This window comes from Aythya fuligula, chromosome 1 (assembly GCF_009819795.1).
Source record: "Aythya fuligula isolate bAytFul2 chromosome 1, bAytFul2.pri, whole genome shotgun sequence".
In the NCBI taxonomy this organism is placed as follows: Eukaryota; Metazoa; Chordata; class Aves; order Anseriformes; family Anatidae; genus Aythya; species Aythya fuligula.
The window spans coordinates 195,604,375-195,631,414 of NC_045559.1; the positions used below are offsets into that span (position 1 = coordinate 195,604,375).

Here is a 27,040-nt window from a genome sequence, read left to right on the forward strand (position 1 = left end):
CCAGCATTCGGTGCTGCTCTCCTGCTAAGCACCTTAATGGATCAAGAGCAAGCAGATATCCAGCAGATAATCTCCATGCCAAGAGTTATCTCCTTTTTGGACAAGATTTAAAATAACACTTTAAAAAATGGCTAAATTCAGCCAGCTTTGCTCACGTTTTTCCTTCATCAATGAACCTCGGGCCCATCACCAACTTTACTGGCAAGCTGCATGTTGAAAGGCTCAGCTCCATCCATCCCTGCTCTGACAGTGCTGAGGAACCATTTCAGGGAACACAGCCATCACAGGCTGGTTGTTGGATCTCCAGCCTCAGGCTGCAAACAGTTAATGATGGGAGGAAACAGGGGATGGAGGTTTCATTCAGTGAAATCTGAGATTTCAAAATCTGGCCTTCGTTTTGGATCACAGCAAAAATAGAACACTTGGAAAGCCTCCAGGAAGGAAAACTTCCTCCAAAAATTAATTTGGCGCCAATTAAACATTATTTTGATTTTTGATTTTTTAAACACAGCATTACGGAATTTATTATTTTTTAAATGAAGCAAAAAAGTTGTTCCAAAATCATCCAAGTGTGGAAAATCTGCCCCTGACATCTATCCTCAGCTCCACCTGAGCATGAACACTCAAGTTGTGAGGCCCAGCAGTCCCTGAGGAGGGTCAGGACATCTCACATGGATGAAGCCAGCCTATTTCGGAACTGAACTGCCCCAGAAGGGCTTTATTCTTAAAATATATATATTCTTAACCTTAATTATAGGTGGAATGAGAACAGCATTAATTTACAACCTACTGGTACTCCTCTGCAGTGAAGTGAGATGAATATGAGCCGAGCCATGTGGATCAAGGCACTAGTGGCCCAGGTCACCCCAAACCCACCTAGGCATCTCTCCATTTGTCCTAAAAGGAGGAACACCACACCACCAAAGCAGACCCTGGCAGCAACACCAGCACATTGGGCTCTGGGGAGCCTGTGAAAGAAGCACAGCGACTGCTGTGTGCTCCACATCGCCAGCTGGCACCAGGACCAGATGAGTAGGACATGGCCTTCATCTTCCCACGCAGGCCAGGAATTCTAAATCTGACATGTAGGCCTCTTCCCTTGACACAAACACATTTACTTCAATCTGATTCACCAGCAGAAACATCAATATCTATTGTATGAAAGTGTAAATCCAGGCAAATTAACAAGCAGCTCATTTTGTTAGAGGGTGAGGAGGCCAGAAGACAAACACTATTTCAGTCCTGTGGCATTCAGTCGTCTCATGCTGGGACCATTCTTGCTGTGCTCTGGACTTGAAACCTATGTTAAATGAGGACAGTGTGTACAAAAGCAGGATTTGGGACCTTCACTTTCAGGTTTCATCCAAGAAACTCAAAACACTCGGCTCGCCCTGCTGCAGCAAGTTTTCTAGTGCCCCCTAAAAGGAGGACAAGATCACACTGTCCACAAAATGACTGCTGAACCCACTAGAAAGCTGGCAAGAAAAAATTACTTAACAGCTCTAAACAATTTTCCATGTCAGCTTTTCCCTGCAAAATACTGGAGGTATACTTTATAAGCACTTTCCTACACTCCATTAATTTTTAGTAAAGAAGAATTTCATCAAACATACCTTAAATTCTCTTTAAGTACTTACAAGGTACCGTTAAAGTCTAAAAATCCTGTTTTACTGTATTACACTGTGCATATTCCTTCTATTTTGGCATGTATGTTTTACCCAGCAGACTCCAGCTAAGAACTGTTTCCATTTTCTGACAGGCCACTGCCACATCCCATTAATAAGGAATTCCCAAAAGGCTTCTCTGCTCTGGTTTGCAGCACAGCTTTCCACCCACTGCCTCCGAGTGGCATACTGAAGACGTCACACCTACGCTCGGGCTGGGTAGAAAAAAGGAGAGAAAAAGCAAAGAGTGAAGCTAGGGTGCTTCACAAACAGGCATTTTGAGTTGCCAAGCTGGGTAGTTCCACCAAAAATAGGCCTGCTTCTGCTTTGAAGCAGAAACTAGAATTATTAGAATTAGAATTAGAATTAGAATTAGAGTTAGAGAGATTCAGCCCATCAGTTGAACGCTTGCCCTCAAAGCCACCCACACCTAAATACAGCATTATATCTAAGTATCAACTTATTTGAGTAATTATGTGACCATATCAATACATCCCAAGCTGTTTTTCTCCTTGCTGTGATATTGCAAAGTGGTACAGCTGACAAACACACTCCTTGTTCCTGCATTATGACCACTGGTGGAAGAAATTACATCAAAGGAAGGCCTGAGGCAGCGAAGCAGAACTGGGGAATGAAGCAGTTCTTTGCATCCTCACTGTCAGGTCCCAGCAAAAACAAACCAACCAACCCCACAACCCTCTCCCCCCCGGAACAAAAAAAGGCGATACCAATGGCCTCACAAGATTTATCAGGCAACATGCATGAAAGAAGCCTGCCCTGGATGGGAGGCATAACCAAATGCTCTGTCTCAGGAGAGCATTTTCTGAAAAGCAGTAGCACAGTCTCAATGGGTTACCATTTCTTTTTAGCTCATTCCTGCATCCAGAATGGGTTGGATTAAGGCTCTCTGTATGTTCACCCCCATCACTTCTGTGAAGATCACCTTCCCACCAAGCAGGCTGAGCCCTGGCCGTTGTGCACACACCAGTAATGCAGCTCCAATCTTACAGCCTGGGCTCCCTCACTGCAGAAAATGAGACAGCACAGGACCCCCCTGCACTTCATAAGTGCTGCATTAACCCCTGCATCCTGTCCAAATGCCAGCAGAGCTCATTACAAGTTCCTCCTCCTGCAGTTTTGCTCACAAATGGCACGCTCCTGATAGCTCTTTCAAGTCTTGGCCACGCAAAGACCAAGGAAAGGCTGAGAAGCTGCAGGACTTCGTGCTCTGAGGAGCTGAAGTCCCTGGGTTAGTTTTCTCACATGGTGATTAACAGGGATTTTGTGCTGGAATTAATCATTATGATGAATTTTAATGTACTTAACGAATGGTTCAGTATGTGCTTATTTATGGTCACCGACTTACGTAGGGATGCAGAAAGGTTTGAAGTTCTTTCCTCCTTTGTCAGAGAAAGTCACCACATCTCCATCTGCGTGTGCTTTTCCTCACCCTACAGAAGTATCACCGGCAGCTTAAATGTGCTTTGATTTACAGCTTGGCCATTGCCAGTTGCATGGCATGAGGTTCAAGCCAGGGGAGAATTTGACCTTCACAAGCTGAAAACTGAAATTGGATTTCCCATTCCCCTTCCTCTCATAGGGTGGGGGGGAATCATGCAGAACAGATGCATTTTTCAATACAGAACTATTTCTTCAGGCTCCTGCCCTTGGCACTGGGTACACGAGGGCTGCAGCTCTCCCATCTCCCACAGGTGAAGCTCACGGTGGTGAAACAACAGAGCTAGGGCCTCCCTTTCACTTGCTCCTGAAACATATGACTCTGCACCGATTATTTCCCGTCTTAATACCAAATGGCTCTCAGTCTGCCCAAAACACCACTCTCAGAAACATTTACTGTGAGCGTTTTCTTTGGCTGGGCTCATTCGATGGGAATATTTCTTTGTCTGGGATTTTTGGGACAGATATGCATGCACAAGTACTACACAGCATATCAGCTGCACGTTCCCATGAAGCACGAGGCTCTACTAAGACACTATAAAAACTGTCTGCACATTCCCCCTAATGAGTCCAGAGCTGTGCGGAGTTAACCCGGATGTGTACAGGCTCCAGTCTGCCCCAGACACCTGAGAAAACAGTCCCTTGGAGGAACCCCTGCTCTGACAGAGTGGCTCAAAGTCCAGAAATCCCAGAAAAATACACAAAATTCTCAGACTCCACCAGAACAAATGTTTCCTCTGACACCCTGTATTATAACCTTTCTCTCCAGCCTGTCTTTGAAACCATCAGTCTTCCTGCCTCTCCCTTTTCAGAGCATCTCTGCCTCCTGCCTCCTCTGTTGCCTGTATGGGCCCACACACCTTCATCAGTTGCTGCTTCGTGTCTTTTTTTTTAAAGAACCTTTTCCACTGACAAAACATCACATAATTACCAAGGAACTAACAGGCTGTGAGTTCTCTAACTGCACCCGCCACAACAGCAGCATTTTTCATTCCACACAAATGCCTAGCACTTAATACTTCGAGGCATGCAGCCTGGCTTTGCCTATCCTTATTATAAAGAATGAGAGTTTTTGTCACTTTCTGTCCCCATCTCAGAGCACACGACTGCTCCGTGCTGCTGCACTGCTAATGGAGAGAGCTGCCAAGAACTGAGAAGTGATCCCTGCATGCCCGCCTTGCAAGACTTCTTTCAGGGCATTCATCCTGTTACTGGAGTTCTACCACAGTATTAATTCTGTATTTGCAGTATTTCCAAGGGCAAGTGTTAAAAATACTCAGAACTTTTGTCTTTCTGCCTTCATCTCACCATGAGACTGGCTTAAAAATGGCAACATTTAGGAAGCTGCTAACGTTGGAGTCTTTTTATGTACCGTTTGTTTTGGGGATGTTAAGGGTCATGTTTTCAGGTTGTTTTCCAAAAACTTTCTGAGCCCTCGGAGGAATGTTTGAGGCTGACAGCCTGATATCGAGCTCATTGCTGTGTGTGCCAAAGCAGCCCAAAGAACACGACTGAAGAGGACCTGCTCTACATGTGCCCACTTTTCTATTCTTGGAAGCACTCTGCCTCACATTGGTAACATTGAGCTCTCTGGGCTAGACAGGAAACACTCCAAGTATCCAGCCCGTCTTATGTGATAGGATCTGAAAGGCTATATTTATATTTGGTCGTTAGCTGTGAATTGATAGCAGCAATATGCTGAGTGCACAGCACGGAGTTTTACTGCTAGATGTTTCACATTAGAAGCACAGAGTGTGCTTATGTGCTGGAAAATAACTTAAATTCTGTCCATCCTGGGGATTTACCTCACCCTTGCAGTTACCATCGCATGTGAACACCGTCAGGCTGCCTCTATATGAAGACAGCAGAGCTCAGTCTGCAGCTTGCTGTGTGCAGCTTACCCTGTTTGAACTCTTCCCAAGGCAGACAAGACTCACACAGCACTGCTGTTTTCTTAACAGAGCAGCCATTGGGATTCACAGCAGTACCTACACTTGCTAATATGGCCAAGCCAACACAGTCAAGGAAAAGATAACGAGATTCTCTTCTTGTTTGTGCACATACACACCAAACCATCAGCCATGTTGCTGTGCTGGCATCATCGCCGCAGGTGGGAGCTAGGAGAAGGCTCTCCTGCGTTTGGAGCAGCTGGTGGATGTTGCAGGGCTGGCAGCAAGACACAACGAGTGCTGGTAATGGAGATGGATGGCTCTCCAGCTAACCACTTGCAGTTGGAGCTCATCTTCCAAGAAAGCTCTCAGAGCAATAAATAAAACAGAAGAAATCAGCCGGACGCAGGGTTTTGCTTTAGTGGGATTTGAGCCCACAAGGTAGTGCACAGCTCCTGGGTGGTCAAAGCCCTTCTGGAAGCATACTGAAGATGCTCGGGATACACAAGAGGCTGTCACACAGCATCCAGCTGCTCGGGTTTCGGTTTGCCTGGTCACGTGCAGCCACCAGCACAAGGTGGGGAAATGCTGTAGTGCTGTGCTCAGTCATTATGGGAGCCTAAAATTGGATGGGAAGGGGAGTTTTGCATAGCAGTAGAAACTGTAATTTTTTTGTCTCAGCAGTCCTCTGTGAAAACGAAGGTCCAGCTCTTCTCTGCCTCTTGCTCATCAACCCATGGCACTGACAAATCATCAGAGGCTGCTCTAGACTTTTCCCAGCCAAGAGAAGAATTTGGCCTCTCTAAAAAACATGTATTTTGAGAGATGATCCCTGCAAGCAACACTTAGCAATTTCAGACAAATATTTATAAAAAAATGAGCTAAGCTTTGTTACCATTAACTCCCACTGCCTGTTTCTGGTGCTCAGAGAAAAGAACAGTCTAAACAATCCAGTTTGCAGCTTAAATAAGAGTGTATTATGAATTAGCTGAGGAGAACCAAGCCATAAGGACAATAAAATTAATAGCAAAGCGTTCGCCTCCACTCCCGTACATATATGTGTGTGTGCATATATATATAGGCACCTTGGAAACAGATTAACACAGAACTCACTCTGAGTGACATAAAGGCCCTCTGTGGACTTATCCTCGTGCCCATCGAAGTCTCTGCTGGCTAGCTGCCTGTTGGCTGTCTCCAGTCGTTCTGCAAAAAACAGGAAATACTTTAAGTATAAATATATGTATATAAAATTGTAGGCCAACCAAGAAAATAAGATGTGTGCCAGCAGCGCAGTATAAATAGACTCTGAAGGAGGGCATTTAAATGGAGGCTGACACATACATAAAAGATGAGACCTTTGACCTCTTCCATGAAGCTGTGTCATTCAGATTTCCAGAAGCTGGAGGAAAAACCTCTGCCATCTGCAGCTAACGTGCCCAAGCAGTTCATTTCTCATGCTGTCCGAAACGTGCAATGCACTTGCAGCCTGCCTTTACCCAGCTCTGCAAGGTGATGGATGCCTTCCCACGGCAGAGTGCAGCCCCTGGTGCTGCCAGATGGTCTGGGGCAAGGCGGCCTCCACCCTGGTGTCACTGATCCTTGGGACTTTCATGGGAAAGGAGCAGCTTCTGCAGCCAGGGATGATTTCCCCTGGGAAGGGCGGCTGTCAGAGGGATGAGACTCCCCTGCCACCAGCCTGCAGGGACACTGTGGGCAGTTTCCCACTGCCACCTGCCTTTGGGTGTGCTCCCCACCATCACCAAAAAGAGCAGCCAGCCCCCTCGCCTCCTCTTAAAAGTAGGAGGCTGCTTGCAGAGAGCATCTCACTGCACGAAAAGGTACCAACGTGCCCCATCAGGCACCTGGACAGCCAACAGTTACTCCTCCATTATTTATTACTCCTCCATCCTTGTCTTATGCCAGTGAGCAGGGCCTGATTTCTCAAGAAGGTTATCTAAAACGGGTGAAATTAATCCTCTAAAGCCTGCTGCTCTGGAGCTTGTGAAAAGTGAAACTCGTGTCAGCTGTGGAAAACAAACAAAGAAACATGCAAACTTAACATACCACGGAGATCCCTGTTGAAATCGTGAAGTCTCCTAATTTCTCCTTCCAGTTTGTTTCTCATCGCTTTGTCCAGAGACTCCCTTTTAGTGGTGGTCTTGACCAGGCCCTCATAAGCTTCTGAAATCCTCTGAATCTCTATTTCAAACTGAAAGGAGAGAGAGCTCCCATGAAAGCCTAGCAGGGAAGTGTCCCACCTGGCATTCACACAGAGCGTTGCGATGGGGCACGGGTGTTGGGGCAATGCCTGTGCCCAGTGTCATACCTGCCTCTAAAATGAGAAGTTCTGCACACCACCAGGAACGTTATAGCCTTGACTCTAACCTCATTTCAGCTTTAAACCATTGCAGTTCACTCCTTTCTTCCCTTGACTGCAAACTGCTGTACACAAGAACAAGTTCTCTATAACAGGCCAAAACAATTTTAGGGGGTGTTCAATCTTCCTAACATCATCTCCTTGAAACCTGGCAAGCTTGCAACTTAAAATCTGAATCCAGAAGACTGACAGGAAGACAGTCCCAGGCAGGCTTTTGTTGTTCAGGTCATTTGGATCCAGCTCTTTTAATTAGCTGATTTCACGTCAGGTATTACAGCTTGGCTAAATCACTGCTGAAGGAATGATCAGCACCAAGGTGGGAATCTGCTCCTGCATGCCTGGCTCTCGTGTTTGTGGAGAAAAGCTCGATAATGTGCATGGGCTGGAAAACCAGGAGATATATATAGCCTCCCACATACCTTTCTAAATCTGGTGCTTTCTGAGCCTCTTGAGTCACGGGTGGGACGGATTCGTGATTTGTGAAGCCAGGGTGTGAGCCCACCTCCACTTGTTGTGGAGGCAGGTCCCTCTCCGGGGCTCATGAAGCTTTAGGTTTAATTTGCCAGCTGCAGTGCTTGCAGAATACAAGCTCCAGGACCAGGGATGCTGGAGCAGTCACCTTTGCCATTCGTACAATTGTTTCAGCTAACAATTCCCCACGGCTCCAAGACAAGGATGACATGTTGAACCAGCTGTATGCCATGCTATGGCACTTTCTTGGGTGAACTACAAATGATTATTCTGACTTTCCTTTTTTTTTTAATTTTCTTTTTCAAAGCAGGACCCGCAGGAAGCCCTGTTACATTTTAGCTAATCACTCCTGGAAATGTGGGTCCCCAGGCTGCTGAGACACAGCCAGACACCAAGAGGGTTCCCACGATGGGGACAGCATGCTCAGAGGAACACTGCATAAATCCTAACTGCATTGCAGCAAAGTGTATGCAAAGATTTGTTTTATACTTCCCTGCACTCAGAATGCTTGGCAATGAATTTACTTCCCACAAACAGGAAATCAGTATTAAAAATATCATGCACTGGAGAATCTTGGTTTAAAATTCATCCTGAACATTACTGTTGTTCAAAAACACACGATAAGTTTTCTTTTTCACAGAACCACAGAATGGTTTGGGTTGGAAGGGACCTTAAAGCCCACCCAGCTCCACCCCCTGCCATGGGCAGGGACACCTCCCACCAGCCCAGGTTGCCCAAAGCCCCATCCAGCCTGGCCTTGAGCACCTCCAAGGATGGGGCATCCACAGCTTCTCTGGGCAGCCTGTGCCGTAAGGAATTTCCTCCTTATATCTAATCTAAACCTCCCCTCTTTTAGTTTAAAGCCATTCCCTGTTGTTCTATCACTGCCTGATAAAGAGCCCCTCCTCAGTTCCTCTCCCGTGCTGTTACGTGTATTTTTCCTCATACACAGAACAACACAAGCTCATACAAAGCCTCACCAAAATGTATGACATATTTCATGAGAAAACCCATTTAGTGTGAATTTTGCAGAATCAGAGCATACCAATTAGTTACTCAAGTAACAGCACGATTGCAGTCACTTGATCCTCTTATGGCTTTTTTTTTTCTTTTTTCCCTTTAACATGACCTCTGCTAGCAGAAGTTCTCTTCCTGTAAGTAGCAGAGGCTGTATTCAAGCTACCTTGCTCCTTGACCATTTACACACACTGAGTTTCTCTAACGCTCTCCTTGAAAGGAAGGTTTGGCTCAGCAAAAATCATCTTTAGGGCACTTTCCTGAACCCTTAACTACAGGATCCTAGCCAAACATCATGCTCAGGAGGTGTCCCAACACCCTCCTGCACCTCCCTTCTCCCACTGAGCTGTTCCTGCAGGAGATGCCTGCAGATGCTGCAGGAAAATTAAGAACCTCCATCAGTGATGAACAAAATTAAAGGAGGGCAGAATAGCAAGAAATTATGCTGATCCTTCTCAGGAGCTCTGGGATTTCCTTTCCCTTCTTCTGCTGGGGGAAAAGAACGATTCAGCCTCCTCTCTCCCTGGTAGCATCTTGAGCTGACCTACTCAAACAGCCCCCACAAAACAGCACGGGAAAGAGCCAGCCCAGCCCAGCAATTAAACTCCAGCAAGGTAACATTGCCCAACAAAAATACAACAGCAAAAAAACATAACGCTCTACTTTAGCAAAAAAAAATAATTAAAACATGCCCTTCCCTCCCAGTTCTTTTTTAGATAAGAAAACCAGACAACACATCAGACAGCACAGGGATTAATCGCTGCCTTGTACCTCTCTGCACAATGTCTGTTCAGACATGACTTAGAATTTGACAGCCCTCCGGGCTGATCCGTTCAGAGGAATGCCCACGGGAGCAATCTGCGTCAGGCTGATTTTCCCTCTCTAATTTCTTCTCCTAATTCTGTTATGGGAATACAGAAGAGCAGGGAGGGTTGCCCTACCTATAATAACCTCGTTACACGCAGATGAGAAAGGAGTACTTCTCATGACCCTTCCACTTCCAACAGCAGGGAAGAGTTTCCACACCCAGCGCAAGGAATTTAACTCACTGTTAGGTTTTTAGGGGTGGCATTCAGCTCAGGCGGTGGGAACACAGGAGGACCTGCCCCGTCCATGTGTTCAAACATTATAAAAAAAGCAGGGCAGAAATGATAACATGCATTAAGATTTTGGTTCAGGAAATTTTCCTGAAGCAAGAATGCACTTGAGCATGTGTTTTGCTTTAAGAGTCTGCTTACATTCCCCTGAAGTCAATGGGATTCGAGTCCACGCTCTGTTGACTGAAGTGAGACTTCAGCCCCGTGCCTGAATACCTTTCTGTCGGTGTCTGATGCAATCGACTCGCAGGGCATCCAAGATAAAGAGAGAGCCGTTCCTAAGAGTGTGAAAGGAAAACTGAACATTTTTAGGGCATCATACCTCTTACTGAACAACATGGCTTTTGTAGAATTATTAACTGGAATCCTTACTTTTGCCCACAAAGGCCACGGGGAAGTCAGCCTTAAAATCCTTACAGCCATCTTCCCCAATAATGCTGCTGCAGAAATTTCCTGGCTAAGTTTAGGAGATTCTGTGAATCCAACACAGAGGAGGAGGCTGCAAAGATGAGGGTAGCGACAGTACAACAGGTCTTCTTTCTAACCTTTTTGAACCTTCTGGTCACAGACTTTCCCAAAGCTGAGGCTGGGACATGGTCTCTCAGAGCTGCCTCTCCTCCTGTGAAAGGTGGCTCCAACAACACCCTGACAAAACACAGCACGGGAAAAGTGAGCTGCTCTTGAGACTCCTAAATTCAGAGAGAAAAGACCTGAAGCCTAGGCCCACTGTGGTGGGAAGTCATAAAATGACTTGCTGAGGGTGCCTTCCACTCAGATCACGGATAAAGGGGTTGCACAGGACTGGCCTTAGAATTGAGCCCTGGGGACACCCCTAGTGACTGGCCATGAGGCAGGACCATATTGCCATGCCTGATAACTGCTTTGCTTTTTGACTGCCTTCCACCAGCACCCAGGTTAATTGTTTCCATAACTTCTCCACACTGAGGTTAAGCTAACAGGTCTGTAGTCTCCTGGGTCTTCTCTTATACCTCTTTTGTAGATGCCTACAACATTGGCCAGCGTCCAGTCAGCAGGGAAAGCTTTGGTAAAGGTCCAGCTACAACGTCTGCTAACTCCTTCAGTAGGCTGGGGTGAATCCCATCTGGCCCCATGGACTCATGAACATTCAGCTGATACAACTGACTATTTTGGTGACCACACATGGGTAGACTCTGCTCCTCCAGTCATGATCCTCCAACTCAGAGGACAAGGCAACCCAAGATCTATCATCAATATTAAAAACTGAGGCAAAAAAAAAGAAATTTCTCCACCTTTTCCTCACCCTTACTTCTTAGGTGACCATCTTCATCAAGTATCTGTCCAATGTTTTCCTTAGGCCTCTTCTTGCTGTTGACATACTTGAAAAAGCCTTTTTGTTGTCGGACACCACAGTGGCCAGTGTCAACTCAAGCTGAGCTTTGGCTTTTATGTTATCTCCCTACAAATGTGAACCGTAGCCCTGTACTCTCTGCGTGAAGCCTGACTTTGCTTCCAGAGTTCATATACTTTCTTTCACTTACCAAGTTCCAGGAGAAGTTCCCTGTTCAGCCAAGCCAGCCTTCTGCCCCTCTTGCTTGACTTGAGGCAGAGTGGGATCGCCTGCTCCTGGGCTTTTAAAATATGGCTTTTGAAAAGCAACCAGGAACTTTTGAAAAGATTTCCAGGCATGGGCTCCTAAACCTTCTACAGCAGATTCCCAGGGGACACTGCTAACTAGCCCCCTGAGAAGCTTAAAGTTTGCTCTCCTACAATCCAGGGTGCTAACTTCACTGACCTTTTTTCTCATTACATCAAACATTTTGAACTCAACTATTTCATGATAGCTGTGGCAAAACAGCCACCTGTTGTCACATCTCCCACAGGGTCTTCTCTGTTCCCAACCAGCAGGTCCAGGAGGGCACCTTTCCTCTTTGGCTCACTAAGTTGTGACAGAAATTACCTTCAACGTGCTCTAGCACTTCCCCAGACTTCTTGCAGTAGCTTACGTGTTGTATTTCCAGTTTGTATAAATAACTCACACAGCCTGGGCCCTTGGGACCCAAAGCCTGCAGACCTGAGGAACATCTGCACTGACTTCAGTGAGCTCCCAGCATCTCCCATGTTTAATTTCCCCTTCTCTTTCCTTGTCACTCCAGGCCATGAATGAGGCATCATCCTTCTCCAGTGAAAATATGCAGTGTGCATACAGAAAAAGGGGGAACAGAATCTCTGCAAACACGTTTTTGAGTAAAATCTTTACCACATAGGTCATTCAGCTATGGGGGCAGTGCTTTTTGAACCAAGATGTCCAAACATGTGTCTAAGATCACTTTTTAGAAACTCAGAGCAGTCACTGAAGACCTCTGTGACAACCATGTTGTCCAAACCTCGTCATTTCGGTTGTTCAACCCCGATGTTCAAATCACATCAACCCCACTGCCAGCCTTTATGGTTCCAGAGGGACATGACAGAGGATTGTGTTGAATAAGACAGCTCAGGACAGAAGTGGCCAAGCTCTTCAGCTGCTCCTCACGTGCAGCCCTGCTGTCTGTGCAGGACTTGGCTGCCCTGGGAGCAGACCCTGCCTGCACAGGGCTTCTGGGGCATGTTCACGAGAAGCTGGCACTGATGGGTGGATGGGGAAAGTTTCCATTTGAAGGACACTCGATGGGCTGCCCCATTAAATGCAGAGGGACCTTGGGGCATGGGATTACACTTTTGGGACACCACCACGGAGAGGCGATGGTCAGACATGACTCATTGATACATCCCCATTGCAGACATGACTGCAAACATCTTGAGGGACCCGAATGCACCGGGGAGCACGGAGCCCAGACCCCATCCCCACCCCTCCACGTACCTTCTGCAGCTTGTCGGCCTTCTCGTAGTACCCCTCCAGCTCCTGCCGCAGCACGTGGTTCTCCTCGGAGAGCATCTCCACCATCTGCTGCGCCCGCTCCACGATGGCGAAGGCGTCGGGCGTCAGCTGCGGGCCCGGTGGCGCTGGCGGCTGGCCAGGAGCTCCCAAGGAGCCCGGGAGCAGGGGGCCGGCGGCGGAGGAGGCCTGCGAGGACATGGGGCTGTGCTGCTGGGCCGGCGGCGCTGGGAAGGGCGGCTGGCATTGTCGGCTGCGGGGAAGCACAGGCAGGGGAGGCGTCAGAGCCGCGCGGCCTCAAAACGCACGCGGGGGCCTCCGCGTGGTTTATTCAGCGGGTTGTGGCCGTACGGGTGTGATTCCGGCCCTCGGTCACTCCTAAATACGGGGAAATTGTCTCGCCGCCGGCTCCTGACAGTGATGTATACATCTGGCACGGCGGGATAAAGGCAGCATTGAGTGCAAAGCGGCATTTTGGCCTAGGTGCACAGCTAATATTTCAGCTCGGGCGGCCTCTCCCTGCCCCCAGCTCACCGCAAACCCCACCGCCGAGCGGCTTAAGCTGACGGATGGGGCAGCAGCACAAGGGACACGTTACTCACCCTTCCAAACCCGAGCTGAGGGGCTGAGCGGCCGAATTCGGCCCCACCTGAAGTCCATCAGCCAAGCATTTTCCAAAAAGTGCGTTTTAGCTTAGCGGCCAGCCGTCAGGCTTGCTGCAGCCCCCGCACAAGGCAGGGGATCTGACAAATGGATGCATTTATGCCGTTTGGCCTCGCAGATCCATGAATGCCGTTTTTCAGGCAGACAATTTTGTGCTAAATGAATACATAACAAACATGATGGCTTGTCTACACGGCTCCTCAAAGTGGGGTTTTCAAAGGCTCTCAGCGCTGGCCTAATTCTACTGCTGACGATAACAACCTGTCCCTGCCTGCCGTGGTGGCAGAACAAGAGGAAAAGCCAACAGGCTTTTGAAAAACCTGCCCTAAAAGATTGGGAAAACCTGGGCCGAGCTCATAGCGATTGGAGAGGATGCCCCGGCAGCTCTTTTCCCTGCACCCACTGCAGAGCTTTGCAGCGGTGCTTGATGCTGCCTGAGCCTGGAGGAGGACACAGCAGGGGGAGCACACCGTGTGGGCTTGTGTGCTTGCATTTGTCACCGGCCCCAGTGCCAGAAAGGAAAGGAGTGTGCGGAGCCCTTCCCACGCTGACTTCCTGGCTGCTGCAGCTGCATGCAGCGGCCTTCTGACGGTGCTCGGCAAAGCCCCGGCTGCAAAAGGAAGCAAGCCCCAACTTCCCCTGAAATGTCCTCAAAGCGAGGGGTCCGAGGCGGCTGCAGAGCTCCTGGGCACTGGCGCTAGGTTAAGACATTGGTCCCTGCTCACCCTCCTTTGACTCCATCCTTTTTGTACCCTGCTGGCAATGCTTTGGACCACGTAACACAGCCCAGAAGACCACCAGCCTTCTTAGTGCCAAGGACACATTGATGGCTCATGTTCAGCTCGGTGTCTACCAGACTCCCCAGGTCCTTTTCTGCAGAGCTGGGTGGTCCCCAGCACGTGCTGGCACCCTAAGGCACAGATTTTGGTGCTGCCATCACTGCTGGGGACCATAACGTAGGGACAGGGCCTGCCAGAGACAGGCAGGGACTTCTCCTCCAAAGGAGCTGGATCTACAGAAGAATACATATAACTGCTTGTGGCCAAAGTACCCATGTGGAAACAGACCCGCAGATGGGAAACAGATCAGCATCTGATTCGGGTGCTGATTGCTGGGAGCACTTTAATCCATTTTCCCCACAAATTCAGACCGCTCAGAGCACGGGAGGCTGAGACAGCGCTGAGGCCACCAGGAAGACGCAGCCCAGCACAGCAGCCATGAGGACCGTGTCAGTGCGGCTGCTTGGCTCCACTCCCCTTTGTATTCGCAGGTTTGCAACTGGGGAGCTCAAAGCAGTCATCTCCCCATTGTTTTGCTTGAAAATGCAAAACCCCTTGCAGTGGAGCAGGGGATGTCACTTGTGATGCAAGAGGTGCTCCACATGTGTGTAGAGGCAGCCAAGCACACTGCATCTCCTCGGCGCAGCTGGCAGCCAGCCTGCACTTACCTGTTGTACCACCACAAATAGCTCAGCTAAACGTGAGCGAGTGTGTCCTAAAATAAATATAAAACAAAAGACACGGGTATATTTTATGCGGGTTAAAGCCCTGCTGTCTGGACACAGTTATGCTGCCCCAAAGACACCCATTTCCTACAGGTACGGGTTTTCTCACTTCTTTCTGGGAACAGCTTTGAGCAATATAACACATTTCTAAATTGATCTCTGAAACTAAACCGGGGGAGATGAAGCACTTTCTCATTTTCAACATAAAGCAGTGCAATCTCCTGTTGTAGATACACCCTTTGAATGCTTGCAGGAACTCTTGACACTGTACTTTTGGAAAATCTCATTCTCCCATCAGTTTGACCTTTTCACATGTTTCAATCTGTTTTGCTTTATACTAAAGAAGGAGGAGAGGTGCCCAGCATCTCCTTTTTCTTGAATTGTGAATTGTCCATCGAGCTACTAAAGACTTAAACGCTGTAGCAGCAGCCAGGCACCAGCATCCTTATAGCTGGGGCCACAGAGAGATTCTCCAAAGCATTTCCAGCTCGGACAGAAGAACCAGCACAAATGCCACTGCTCCTTTTGAAGCACAGCAGTTCAGTGGGCATTAACATTCTGACATTCCCAGGACCACAGAATGGTTTGGGTTGGAAAGGACCTTAAAGATCATCTAATTCCACCCCCCTGCCACAGGCAGGGACACCTCCCACCAGCCCAGGTTGCCCAAAGCCCCATCCAGCCTGGCCTTGAACACCTCCAGGGATGAGGCATCCACAGCTTCTCCGGGCAGCCTGTGCCAGGGCCTCACCACCCTCTGAGGGAAGAATTTTCTCCTTATATTTAATCTACATCTCCCTGGCTCATGCCAAGCTTTCTGCACCAGAACCCCCAAGTCCTTCTAATCTTTTTAAAAACAGGATGTTTCCCTTTTTCCAGGGACTTCACCTGACTGCCAGGACTTTTTAAATATGATGAAGACTCTTGGCACCTCCATGAGCCAGTTCCCTCAGGGCTCTGGGATGCACGGCATCAGGCCCCACAGACCTGGACCTGTTCAGTTGTATCAGTGGGAAGGATTTTGCTCCTCCAGTCCTCATCTACAGGTTCAGAGATTTGAGAGGTGTGAGAAGCCTGACTATCAGCGAATATGGAGGCAAAGAAGTCATTGAGTACCTCAGCCTTCTCCATGTCTGTTGCTACCAGTTCTCCCTTCTCGTCCATCAGAGGGGGCACACTCTCCTCGGCCTTTCTTTTCTGGCCAATGTACCCACAGAATCCCTTCCTGTTACTCCTTATCCCTTGCCAAGCTCTGTTCCATCCGTGCCTTGACTTTCCTGATCCCATCCCTGCACATCTGAACAGCATCTTCAGTTTTCTTCCCAGGCCACGTCCCTGCTTCCGCTGCCTGTGTATTTCCTTCTTGTGCCTCAGTTTGACCAACAGGTCCTTGCTCAGCCTGGTCGTCTGCCCTCCCTGCCCGCCTTCTTATCATGGGGATGGAGATAAAATAATCATTTAATCTGTCCCAATTTAATTATGACGTAGCCAACTGTAAAATCTCTGGCTGTATATATCCCATCAAATCAACACAGCGAGTCACGTTAACAGATCAACATCTGTAGGAACAGGAGAATTAAAACATCGGCTTTGTTCACATCCAAGCTCTTGTGTAAAAACTCCAAAGGAACAAAGCAATCAGGATTATCCTGAGCTCCTTTGGACTTAGTAAAGAATGACATTCTCCGCATGTTTCTACTGTATTTTAAACGTTGATCTTACTCTGCATTAGAGCAGGTTAAAATCTTCCAGCCTACCATATTTTCATCAAAAATTGTCCTTAAAAGCATGCAACTGTGGAACATTGTGAGTTCTGTGTATTTCTGCGACACTACTGCAGAATTTGTACTGAAAACATATTTTTTCTTGACATGATTCTAGAAATAGGGCTTCCATAGACTTCTGCAACATAATACTAGAAATGAAAAAATGCAAGAAATAGAGAGAAACACAGATACAGAGAGAGCTTTTCAAGGGCTATCACGCTAGGCTTACTATTCTGCACTCTCTCTTAAGTGATATATGGATTGCAGTATATAGAACTTGCCATGGATAGCTTTCAGTACACTGTCTTCAACAGAATACTTGGCCATGGATCTCACTTTCGTGAGAAATCCCACAGAATTCAGCACGGCCATCCACAACCCTAAATTCAGGCACGGTCTCAATACACCTGTTGGACTGGAGCCCCTGGGAGAAAGAATAATCAACACCAAGGAATATCAAGGGCAATTTGCAGCTGTATGTAGGAGTAGGAAACCAATTAATGATGAAGCCTACTTGCCATTGACTACCAGGAAATTGTAACTACAGAAGAGCTCTTGCTCGATGAAGCAGGGCAGCATTAAGAAGCAATGAAACTAAAATCCCTGTAAATATTCTGGAAAGTCCACCTGTGCACGGTGCAGGTACATCTCGGCTCTCTGTGCAGGGACAGAGAGCAGCCAGCTGAGTAAGGACTTTGGTTGCAACATACCACGACATTTACATTCATAATTAAAATGCCCTCCTCTAATCTCTTTAGCTTATCTTTCTCTGAATGCTTTGCCTTCCTCTGCCTCCGGGGCAGCCTGGCCTGTTTTATCTCCCAAAGGACTTCATCTCAGCTTCACGTGTCTGCTGGGGATGCTGTACCTGAGTCAGCGAAGAGAAACCAGCATCACTGGGGTGAAGGTCTTTGCCTGAAGTTTCTGCCTTACAATGAGAGTAGAAAGTGCAATAAAGCTGCTTGTTTCTGCCCAGCGACTGAGAACCTTGAGCCTGGATGCTAATTTCAGAGCCAGGCGTCCCCTGGAATCGAGTTCCAGCACGATTTCTGCAGCATGAAGCAGCCTTTAAATGCAGTTCTTTGTATCTGTGGGTAACATGGAAGAATCGGTGATCCTAACATGTGGGAAAAGGGCAGGGTTACAGAGAAGCCAGTAAGCCCAGTCTGCAGGTCATGGTGCAAGGAAACACAGTTATATGCCCGTTATTAAACGCTGATACAGCCAGAAATGGGAGAAGTCTTTCAGTAGCCAAGACATAGCCCTCGTAGAATTCCCTGTTTTATGGGAAGAGCAACAGCCTAAGCACCTTGCAGACACAAAGATGCATTTCAAACCCATTTTTGCACACCTGGACTCACCCCTCCAGAATTCACCATTTTGATAGTGATGTTTATTAATGCTGGCTGGACTTGGTCCAACTACTTTGTGGGTGACTACATTACGATTTGCAGGGGGAAATTATCTGAGAAGACACACGGTATTCAACATATACATAGTTAAGAAAGGGAGGGGATATATTCCTTCCCAGGAAGCCACACAGAAAATATTCTTTATAAGGCCAGCTGATATTCAGCAGAGGAAAAGGTGTCCTAGAAGAATCACCTGAGACGATAATACAGAAGGAGAAAGAGAAGTGACACTGGCACCGCTGATGCTGCTGGAACAGCTTCATTTTTCTTTTGTTCGTTTTAATGAAAGCCAGACTGGGCCGGGAGATGATACAAACCCCTTCTGCAGTGGCTGGTGCCACAACCTCCATCAGCCTCGGGGACATGATGCAACGCTCCAGCCGCCAGCATCCACTTCAGCTGGCGGCACTACCTCGCCGAGAAGCATCAGCACACGTCAGCATGGGTGCCTGACAACGATGCCCGCCCCAGGGACATCCATCAGCCTCCCCGGGGTGTCTCCGGGAGAAAAAGGACCTCCTTGTAGCCCCCTGGCTGGCTGCAGACATGTGGTTGAACGAGTAAATATAGACAGGTTGTCTGAAAACAGTAGCGGTGTGGGGGGGTTAAGGCACAAATAACCAGAGAAGCCGCAGACTGTGCTAGCAGTTAAATATAGGCTTGCAGATCCAGGCCGGGGGGAATTTTCTGAGGCACGTAAAAAACTGGCCTGGCTTTAAAACAGCCTAAATCCACCCTTCGGTTTCGTGCCATCTTTTAACCACACGGATTAAATCAGGTGGCCGCACGGAAGACTTCTGCACGTCGCCCCTTGCCAAGCAGTGGTGTTTGCAGTTCCAGGCCTCCTTCACATCACGTATACTTTTTATTATTAAATTATACATTTATTACATTACTTATTTATTAAATACTTATTTATTAATTAATCATTCTGGATAAAGGACACTAGGATCTGACTAGGGACACAGGGAGCAACGGGAAGGAGTCACTGCTCACTTTGAGCAATCTGGATCGCTGCTTAAACGGGGCACAGAGAAACAGTATGTACTTGAGCAGCTCAAACAGTCCTTCCCCCAAGGAATAAATACAGCAGGCTACAGCAAGAGGTGGGAATCCCTGTCCTGGGACTACCCTCACACGTCTGAACAGGTAACGAGGTGGAAGGCGGGCTCCCAGGGTGCCGATGTCTGACATGGAAAGTGTTTATGAGGTCCATAAACAAGGACCATGCAGTTGCATTGCAGAGGTGATGTTACATCTGATCTGCCTTGCGTCTAGTTCAGCTTTCCATAAGGAAAAAAGTTCTTTTTTCTTCCCCCTCTCAACAGTGAAATAATGAAAGGGCTCCCGGCTCCGTCTGTTTAATGCATTAAAGAACTGACAGCATGGGGCTGCTCGCTGTATCTGAGGAAGATATTGCAAAATCCAAACTGGTAACTAGAAAAAACAGGCTGAAACCGAGATGCAAGTCTGTGCCAGAGATGGCAGCGAGCGAGTGGAACAAGCCTGTAAAGGCCGTGATGGATTCTCCAGCTGGAGACTGAACCATCAGGACCGAATGTTGTGCAAACTGCAGTTCATTCACGGTCTCCTGCCACCAGATCAGGTTATTTCAAAGCCCTTTTACCTGACAAGCTCCAGGTCTCTGAATATGCACCTCAGGAATGTTAGCAGGCATCATTAAGGAATAGCTGCGCTCTAGAAGCTAGCATCTAGGAAAGGAAAAGTTGTTTTATTTTGGTTTTTTTAAAGATTATTACACCTGGCCAGCTTCAAGCATTCACGAGTTGTGAGTCAGGGCCTGAGGCACCACGCAGCTGACTGAAAAATATGCGTATTTAACAACAAGAATAAATATTGCTTCTTTTTTATTTGCCTTCTGTCTTTTTGGATTTTTAAGCTTCAGGTTTCAAGCTCTGCTCTACAATCGTGATGTCCATGAGGTAGAGATCACTGAGCCTAATTTATGTAAATACACTAATTAGTGCAGTATCATATAACTAAGAGGTGTCTAGGATAATACCAAATATTTTGATATAGGATAGTTCATTTGGAAGGGATATTCAAAGATCATCTAGTCCAACTGCACCACTGTTATTTGTAGTATCAAATCCTACCTGAACTGGTATTTACAGGAAAGATGTGAGATTTTACCACCATGATTATTAAAGGCAGTCTTCCCTTTCAAAGCCAGCCACATTGGAAAGGAAAAAAAAAAAAAGTTCAGCAGCAGCTGCAGTTATTCCATCTCCTTCAACAGCTACCTGCCAACATCTGTGGGTTTCCAGTCGCAGTTCCCTCATCACACAAAAGAGGAAAAGGGGAACCAGTGACCCTACAGGCTTTTTGCATCCCTGATATCTGTGGGTATTCCCTCCAGACCGATGCAGCTTTGTGCTTCTCTCCTCTCTTTTCTGGAATGCAGAAGCCTTTTGCAGTCCCTCCTCCCCAGAGGGTGCCAGGACGGATGGGCTGGGGAACAGACACCGGCCAGGACAGAGATGAGATGCAGGGCACAGTGAGATTCCCACAGGCAAAGCTCCATTTCCATTAGGTTCCTTCCCAGCCCTCCCACAGAGATAAAAGCTGGAATTTCTCACCTCAGTTCCCCTAACAGAAAAACCAGCATCTCCAGACCCTACCCCTTTTGTCACCCAAACATTCCTGGAGACCAGGGCTGTAAGGAGACCCTGCAGCCTAGGGGGGCAGATAGGAGCTGGTATACAGCAGGGGAGAAAAGAAATCAAACTGAAAACTCCAAAATTAGGAGAGGTACAAAGACCTCAGGTGCGTACCAGGACACGGAGCAACCCCAAAGAGACCGACCGTGTGCTGGAGGTGAAACGGAGCACACAGGGTGGCAGAATCCCCTCTGCGGGGTGATTTGGGGTCAAACTGTGCTGCCTTACCGGGAACTCAGCAGGACTGGGGATTGAATCAGCATCTCCCAAAAGCCATAAACTCCAACCAGCTCCTTTCATGTGTGGGTGAAGGCAGTGCTGGAGATGTTTGTTAGCACAACCAACAGCTGCTGGAGCCCTGCTCGGGCTTCCTGAGAGCACAGCCTCAACTTGACCCCGCTGCGCTCGAGTTCATGTAGCTGTTTCTTTGCATAAACAGAGATTTTCGCTTAGCTCTTTAAAATATCATTTTGCTCTGAAAAATTACAGGGACTCCACACAGGGAAGGCTGGGAAGCAAAACATCTCACTGGGGCTAGGCCAGCAGTGCTCCCTGCTCGGAGGGATAGCGAGGGCCCTACCCTTGTCACAACTTGCAGCATTTACCAAAGCCACGCTCCGAATTCATCCCTGTTCTGAAGCAAAAGCAAAACTTCTCCGAACGCTGCCAGTTTGAGCATCCTCTCCCTGGTTTTATGCCCCAAGATCTTCATAAAGGGAGCAGGGGGGGAGCTGCACCATCATTTCCCCACAGCAAAACAAGTGCACGCACCAAGTTACACACCCAGTTAAAACCTCGGGGCATTTTGGGGTCAATGAAGACCTAATTAAGCAACTCCCTGAACGAAAACCACGTTCACACGAGACACCTCCAGCTGTCCAAATCCAGCGAGGCCGGCAAAACGCTGCCCAACAGGTCAAAGAGCGGGTGGGGTGGCACAGAGGGACGTTTGCATTTAGGGAGAGCAAGAAAAGCAGGTTAACGTGGCGGTGCTGGGGACAGAAGAAGCCATATAACCAGGCAGAAGCCATATAACCCCACGGGCCTGCCTCTGTTTGCAGCCCCGGGCAAGTGAAAGCACCCGGGCGGTGCGGTGCTGGCAGGAGCCACGCGGCTCTCAGCAATCAGCTCACAGGAAATAAACACTCGGGATTATTTTTAATGCGGTTGGAATAAAACCACCCTCACGCAGAGGCCCAGCACGAGGGGCCAAGGACCATAAAAGTCTCCTGTAAGCTTTGTTTGGAGGATTTAAGTAGGGCATAAGTGATGTATACACTTTATCTGGCCCTCTTCGTAAGGGGAAGAATTTCACCCTGCTGGTGGAAGCATCATTGAGTGATGAGAAAGGTCTGAAACAGAGAGGCCTCTGTCTCAGAAATCAGCCTTGTGCTGATTTTTCCACAGATTTTTCAATTTGGGGTTTCAAAGATCTCAGGGATACTGGGCTCCGGTTATAACCTTTCACATTTTTAGAAAGCAGCCTTTCACTCGCACTCAAGTACAGGCCAGACCTCATCTCCAACCTTCTGCTCTTCCACGTGAATCACAAAGCACAAAACCCCAGCTGCTGAGGTACAACACGGCCTTGCGTTTCCTCACTAAAATTCAGTGTTACAGCAAGAGCCGGATGCCACATCAGGATAGAGATGATTTTTTTTTATCATGGAATCAAAGAATGGTTTGGGTTGGAAGGGACCTTAAAGCCCATCCAATTCCAACCCCCCTGCCATGGGCAGGGACACCTCCCACCAGCCCAGGTTGCCCAAAGCCCCATCCAGCCTGGCCTTGAACACCTCCAGGGATGGGGCATCCACAGCTTCTCTGGGCAGCCTGGGACAGGGCCTCATCACCCTCTGAGTGAAGAATTTCCTCCTAACATCCAATCTAAACCTCCCCTCTTTTAGTTTAAAGCCATTCCGCCTTGCCATCCCCCCTCCCCAGCCTTCCTGTAGCCCCCTTTAGGTACTGGTAGGCCGCTGTAAGGTCTCCCTGGAGCCTTCTCTCCTCCAGGCTGAACAACCCCAGCTCCCTCAGCCTGTTTTTGTAGGAGAGGTGCTCCAGCCCCTTAATCAGCCCTGTGGCTCCAACAGCTCCACGTCCTCATGCTGGGGCCCCAGAGCTGAACACAGCACTCCAGGTGGGCTCTCACAGCTTTTTAGGTGAAGAACTACAAGCAGGTCATGAACGGGGAATCCCCCAAGGCAACTTGGCCCAAAACACCCATGGCCACAAGCCACCAGCCCCACTCCCACTGCCCGCCACGTCCCGAACAAGGCGGCGCGGTGCCCCGAAGCTCCTACCTGGTCACCCCATACTCGGGGGGCGGCTGGTATCGGACAACAGCCACCTCTGTCCGGGCAGGCTGGGGCGCCACATAGGAAGCCTTGAGGACGTCCTGTGCTCCCGCTGGGTGCTGCTCACCATAGAAAAGCCCGTGCTCAGGCACCTTGCTGCCGGGGGACGCCGCCACCGCCGCCGCCTTGGCTTTGTAGGGGTATTCAGGCGGCGGGCCCCGCGGGTCCATGCCTTTGTTGGGCGCTGGGGTCGCCTTCAGCCCCTTGCTGCCCGCCGGGGCTGGTGGGTGCTGCTTGGCCCCGTTCCTCTCCAGTGAGAGCTGCATGATCCTCTCACTCAGCGAGCGCACGTGGCCCTGCTTCAGCTCCTTCAGCGCCTCGTCCTTATGCGCCTGCCCGCTGCCGGCCCTGCTCACCGTCGGCCTCCCCTCCGTCCTGGATTTCTGGCCGGAGGCGCCGGCGACATAAAACCCCGGCCCCGTTGGCGGCTGGCCCCGGAAAAATTGGGACTGGGCTTTGGCTTCCTCGTAGGTGGGGAGCTCTTCGCTGCTGTGCGGGGGCTGCGCGGCCCGGGGCTGCTTCTCCATCACAGCACCGTCCCCCTGGTGCTCCTGCCCCTGCGGTTCCTGCCGCGCCGACGGCTGGACCATTTGTGGGTCCTCTGGCGCGAGGTTTTCTGTGGAAGAGAGAGTGCTGGCAGTGCTGTTGGAGGGGCCGGCGCTGCCCGTGGCTTGGTGCTGTATGGCCAGCAGGTTCATGTTCTCGCTGGGGTTGCCATACCTCAGCTGCTCCTGGATCAGGCGCTGCAGGACCGTGCCGGCTGCCACCTCCTCCGAGCCTCGCATCTCCACCTCTGAGCTCCGGAGGAAGTTTGGAGGGTGCAAGGTGCAGAGGGCTTCCTCGGCTAGGTGGGGAGAGAGAGGCAGCGGTTAGTGCTCACCAGCCCAGGGGTTTGCTCAAAGATCAAGGTGCCTGGAACCAGCACCATGCTCTTCACAGGGAGGCCTGGCACCCCTCTGCCCCTCCGAAGCCCCATGGCTGTGATCCTCACCCCCCACCCCAGCTCATCCCTCATTCTGTGCGCAGTGACCCCAAAGAAACACACGCTCGTCTCCTCAATACCCTCCCTGTGCCCCACGCTGACCCCAGTCAACGGAGGGACAGGTAAATGTGATCTTTTCTAGGACATGAATTGGGTAAATCCTTCCCTGGAGATGACTTGCACAGATTAGAGGCAGTCTCCGTGGTAATGCCAAATCAGACGATGTATTTTTGACAGCTGAGGTTTGATGAGACGAATCCCCTCACAAGCTTGCCACAATAAAACATAACGCAGAACGCATCACATAAAAACTCTAAAATTATGCTGAAAAGAAAAGGGCTCAGAAAGTGTAATTAAAAAGGAATCTGTGCTCTGGCATCTTGTCTTAAATCTGCAACTTCCCCTCTGGCCAACAACGCTATTTCTATGTGAGTCAATACCAGCTTTTGTAATTTTGCTGGGGGAGTACAACGACGATGTTAAGGTCACGGCTGTGATATCAGCATTTTAAACATCACAGATCAAACCACTGTAGCAGAGACTACTGAAGTAAAGCAGAGGAAATAGTGTAATTTTTTCACCCAGTCTCCCAAGCTGCATTTGCATGGGGCTAAGGTGTTACTGATGCTGTACCAAAGCTGCACAGCTTGGGGGTTGGTGGCAAATACTGGAGCAGGCTCCAGCTCCCTTTTCCAGCTCACCCCTGCTTGTTGTGTGTAGCAGCACAGGCTTCAAAAGCCACAGAAAGTGATATATGCAGTGAAGTTCGTCTGGAGCAAAGCATCTAATGGCATAACCCTTCCTTCCAGGAGCCCAAGGAGGAGTAAAGACCTGCAGGAGGGCTGCCTGCACCCAGAGGGGTGCTCCTGAAAGACTCTGGTGTAGGCAAAAGCAAAAAGAAGCCCTCAGCTCTGCTCACGGTCCTCCCAGTTTCCTAGGCAAGAAGGAGGTGCTGTTGTGAGTTCAGTTTTTGAGGTCATTCTTGGCAACTCTTTTTCTCTATCCTGCTGTTTCCAATTCTCAAAGGAGTTCTGCAGCAGTGCTTGCATTTGTTTTTTTGGCATTCGAAAGTAGTTAAAAAGCAAAACTTTCTCCTGAGGTCTGGTATTTCCCTGAGGTTTCATCAGTTATTGCACATGCTGTGGGATAACTTCTATACAATCCGGATGCCAGAGGGGAAGAGAAGCCTTTGACTCTGAACTGTGAGAATAGGTCATTTCCACTAACATTTTTTTTTTTTTGTGGCAAAAGCTTAAACATGATTGTAGGGCTTGAGAGAGAGAGAGAAGATTCCCAGGCTGTTCCACTCCACGCCTGCTCTGCAAAATATATTTCTCTGCTTGCCCTGGGACAGTATTATCTGCCTGTCAGCCTGTCTTGGGGGTGGCAGCCTGGCCACCAGGTTTCTGAGGGTCTGCCAGCTCCCCAGGCTAGTGCTGGAGCCAACAAGAAGCAGGTAGGTGCACAGCCACCTGTCTGCACACCAGCCAAGCATCCACCTACATTTTATGTCCCCACAGTTACAGCAAACCCTTACTGCTCTATTTGCATTATCACAGCACACAGAAGTCTTGCCGTAATGGACATTTTTGCAGACTTGCAATAAAAACCTCCCTTACGTGCGAGAAAGCTCGCAGTCTGGTTATTAGGCTAGGAGTGAAGGAAGTGGATAAAGCCAACGCCACGCACTCCAGAGAGCTCTTTATCATACACCACGAGGATTTTCTCTCCTGTGCTAGTCACCCGTCGGCATCCTTCTATTCAGGAGATGCACTTCAGGTGCCTATTTTTCAGGTCCAGAAGGACTTGGTGGCAAAAAGCTACGGACTTTGGTCCAGCTGTTCAGAGAAGAGCAGCCACGTCCAGAAGGACGAGCAGAAACGGTGCATCCTCCACAAGCACAGGTGACAAACGATGGTGGGTTTTGACACTCATGTCAAAGGCAGCTCTCCTTTGGCTGTGTGAGGATGAGGAGCTGGCCTTCAGCTCTGTAAATATTGCTTGCAAAGGGTCCAAGCTGTTTGGTTTATGCTCAGGGAGAAGCCTGTGATGGGTTCCTGTGGAGGAGTGGCCAGCCACTTACCAGCTTTTTCTTTAGTGCTGATGGCTTCAGCTGTTAGTGGAGGAACTTCATGCCTGCCCGCAAACAGCTGGTGGTCCTGGTAAAGAAAGCCGGCGTCTTCCAGGAGCTGGCCCGGGGTGGTAGGCTTGTAACAAACAGCTGTGGAGCCTGCGAGGAAGAAAGATGGGTTGTCAGGAAATAAACCACGTGCATGACAAAATATAAAGCCATGATTAACGACAGAAGACCAAAAAAAAATATAATCATGAGCCTTGTTAGGTGCTTGAGAAGCCCTGCTGGGGTCACCATCTCTGCTGTCCTCACCACCACATCAGCTCTGAGGAATGAGTGGCAGCCACCAAGTCATCAGTGCCATTTCGTGCCCCAGCACAGCCTGGTTTCCAGTCCAGGACCAAAGCAAGGCTGACCCAACCTGGCTCAGAAGAGCCAACAGATTTACAAGATGCTCAGAGAGGCTGTGGAGTCTCCTTGAGATCTTCTAAAAGCCACCTGGACGTGGTGCTCGGCTCACAAACAAGGCCCAGCCCCAGGACACGAAGCCAAGACCCAGCATAAAACCAAAGGAGGCAGTGGGTGAGGAGGAGGACAGATGGATAGGTGAGGACCCAGCCGCACGTTCAACAGGGCCGCAGCCTGAAAGGCTCAACCGCAAAATCTGCTCGTGTCTAACAGCTCAGGAAGACAGAAAATTACCAAGACATAAAATACGGCCAACGCTATCAGGGGAGTTCATAAATCACTCGGACCAGATGTTCTTAATACGGG

At 49.0% G+C, this 27,040-nt stretch overlaps 1 protein-coding gene across 2 annotated transcripts in view; it reads right to left on the reverse strand.

Annotated features, from left to right (window-relative positions):
* Nucleotides 1–26,392, reverse strand: part of AMOTL1 (angiomotin like 1) — a 43,779-nt gene extending 17,387 nt beyond the window's left edge. Inside the window, exons 1-5 of one of the 2 annotated variants that reach the window (XM_032203277.1) lie at nucleotides 26,276–26,392; nucleotides 23,157–24,054; nucleotides 12,813–13,080; nucleotides 7,076–7,220; nucleotides 6,125–6,214 (exon numbers count right to left, since the gene is read on the reverse strand). In XM_032203277.1, coding sequence (XP_032059168.1) covers nucleotides 6,125–6,214; nucleotides 7,076–7,220; nucleotides 12,813–13,080; nucleotides 23,157–23,995 — 1,342 coding nt within the window. In that variant the 5' untranslated portion in view covers nucleotides 23,996–24,054; nucleotides 26,276–26,392. Of the gene's footprint in view, nucleotides 1–6,124; nucleotides 6,215–7,075; nucleotides 7,221–12,812; nucleotides 13,081–23,156; nucleotides 24,055–26,275 lie in introns of those variants that run through there. The other variant, XM_032203268.1, reaches the window with a different exon arrangement.
* Nucleotides 26,393–27,040: the final 648 nt, after the last annotated feature.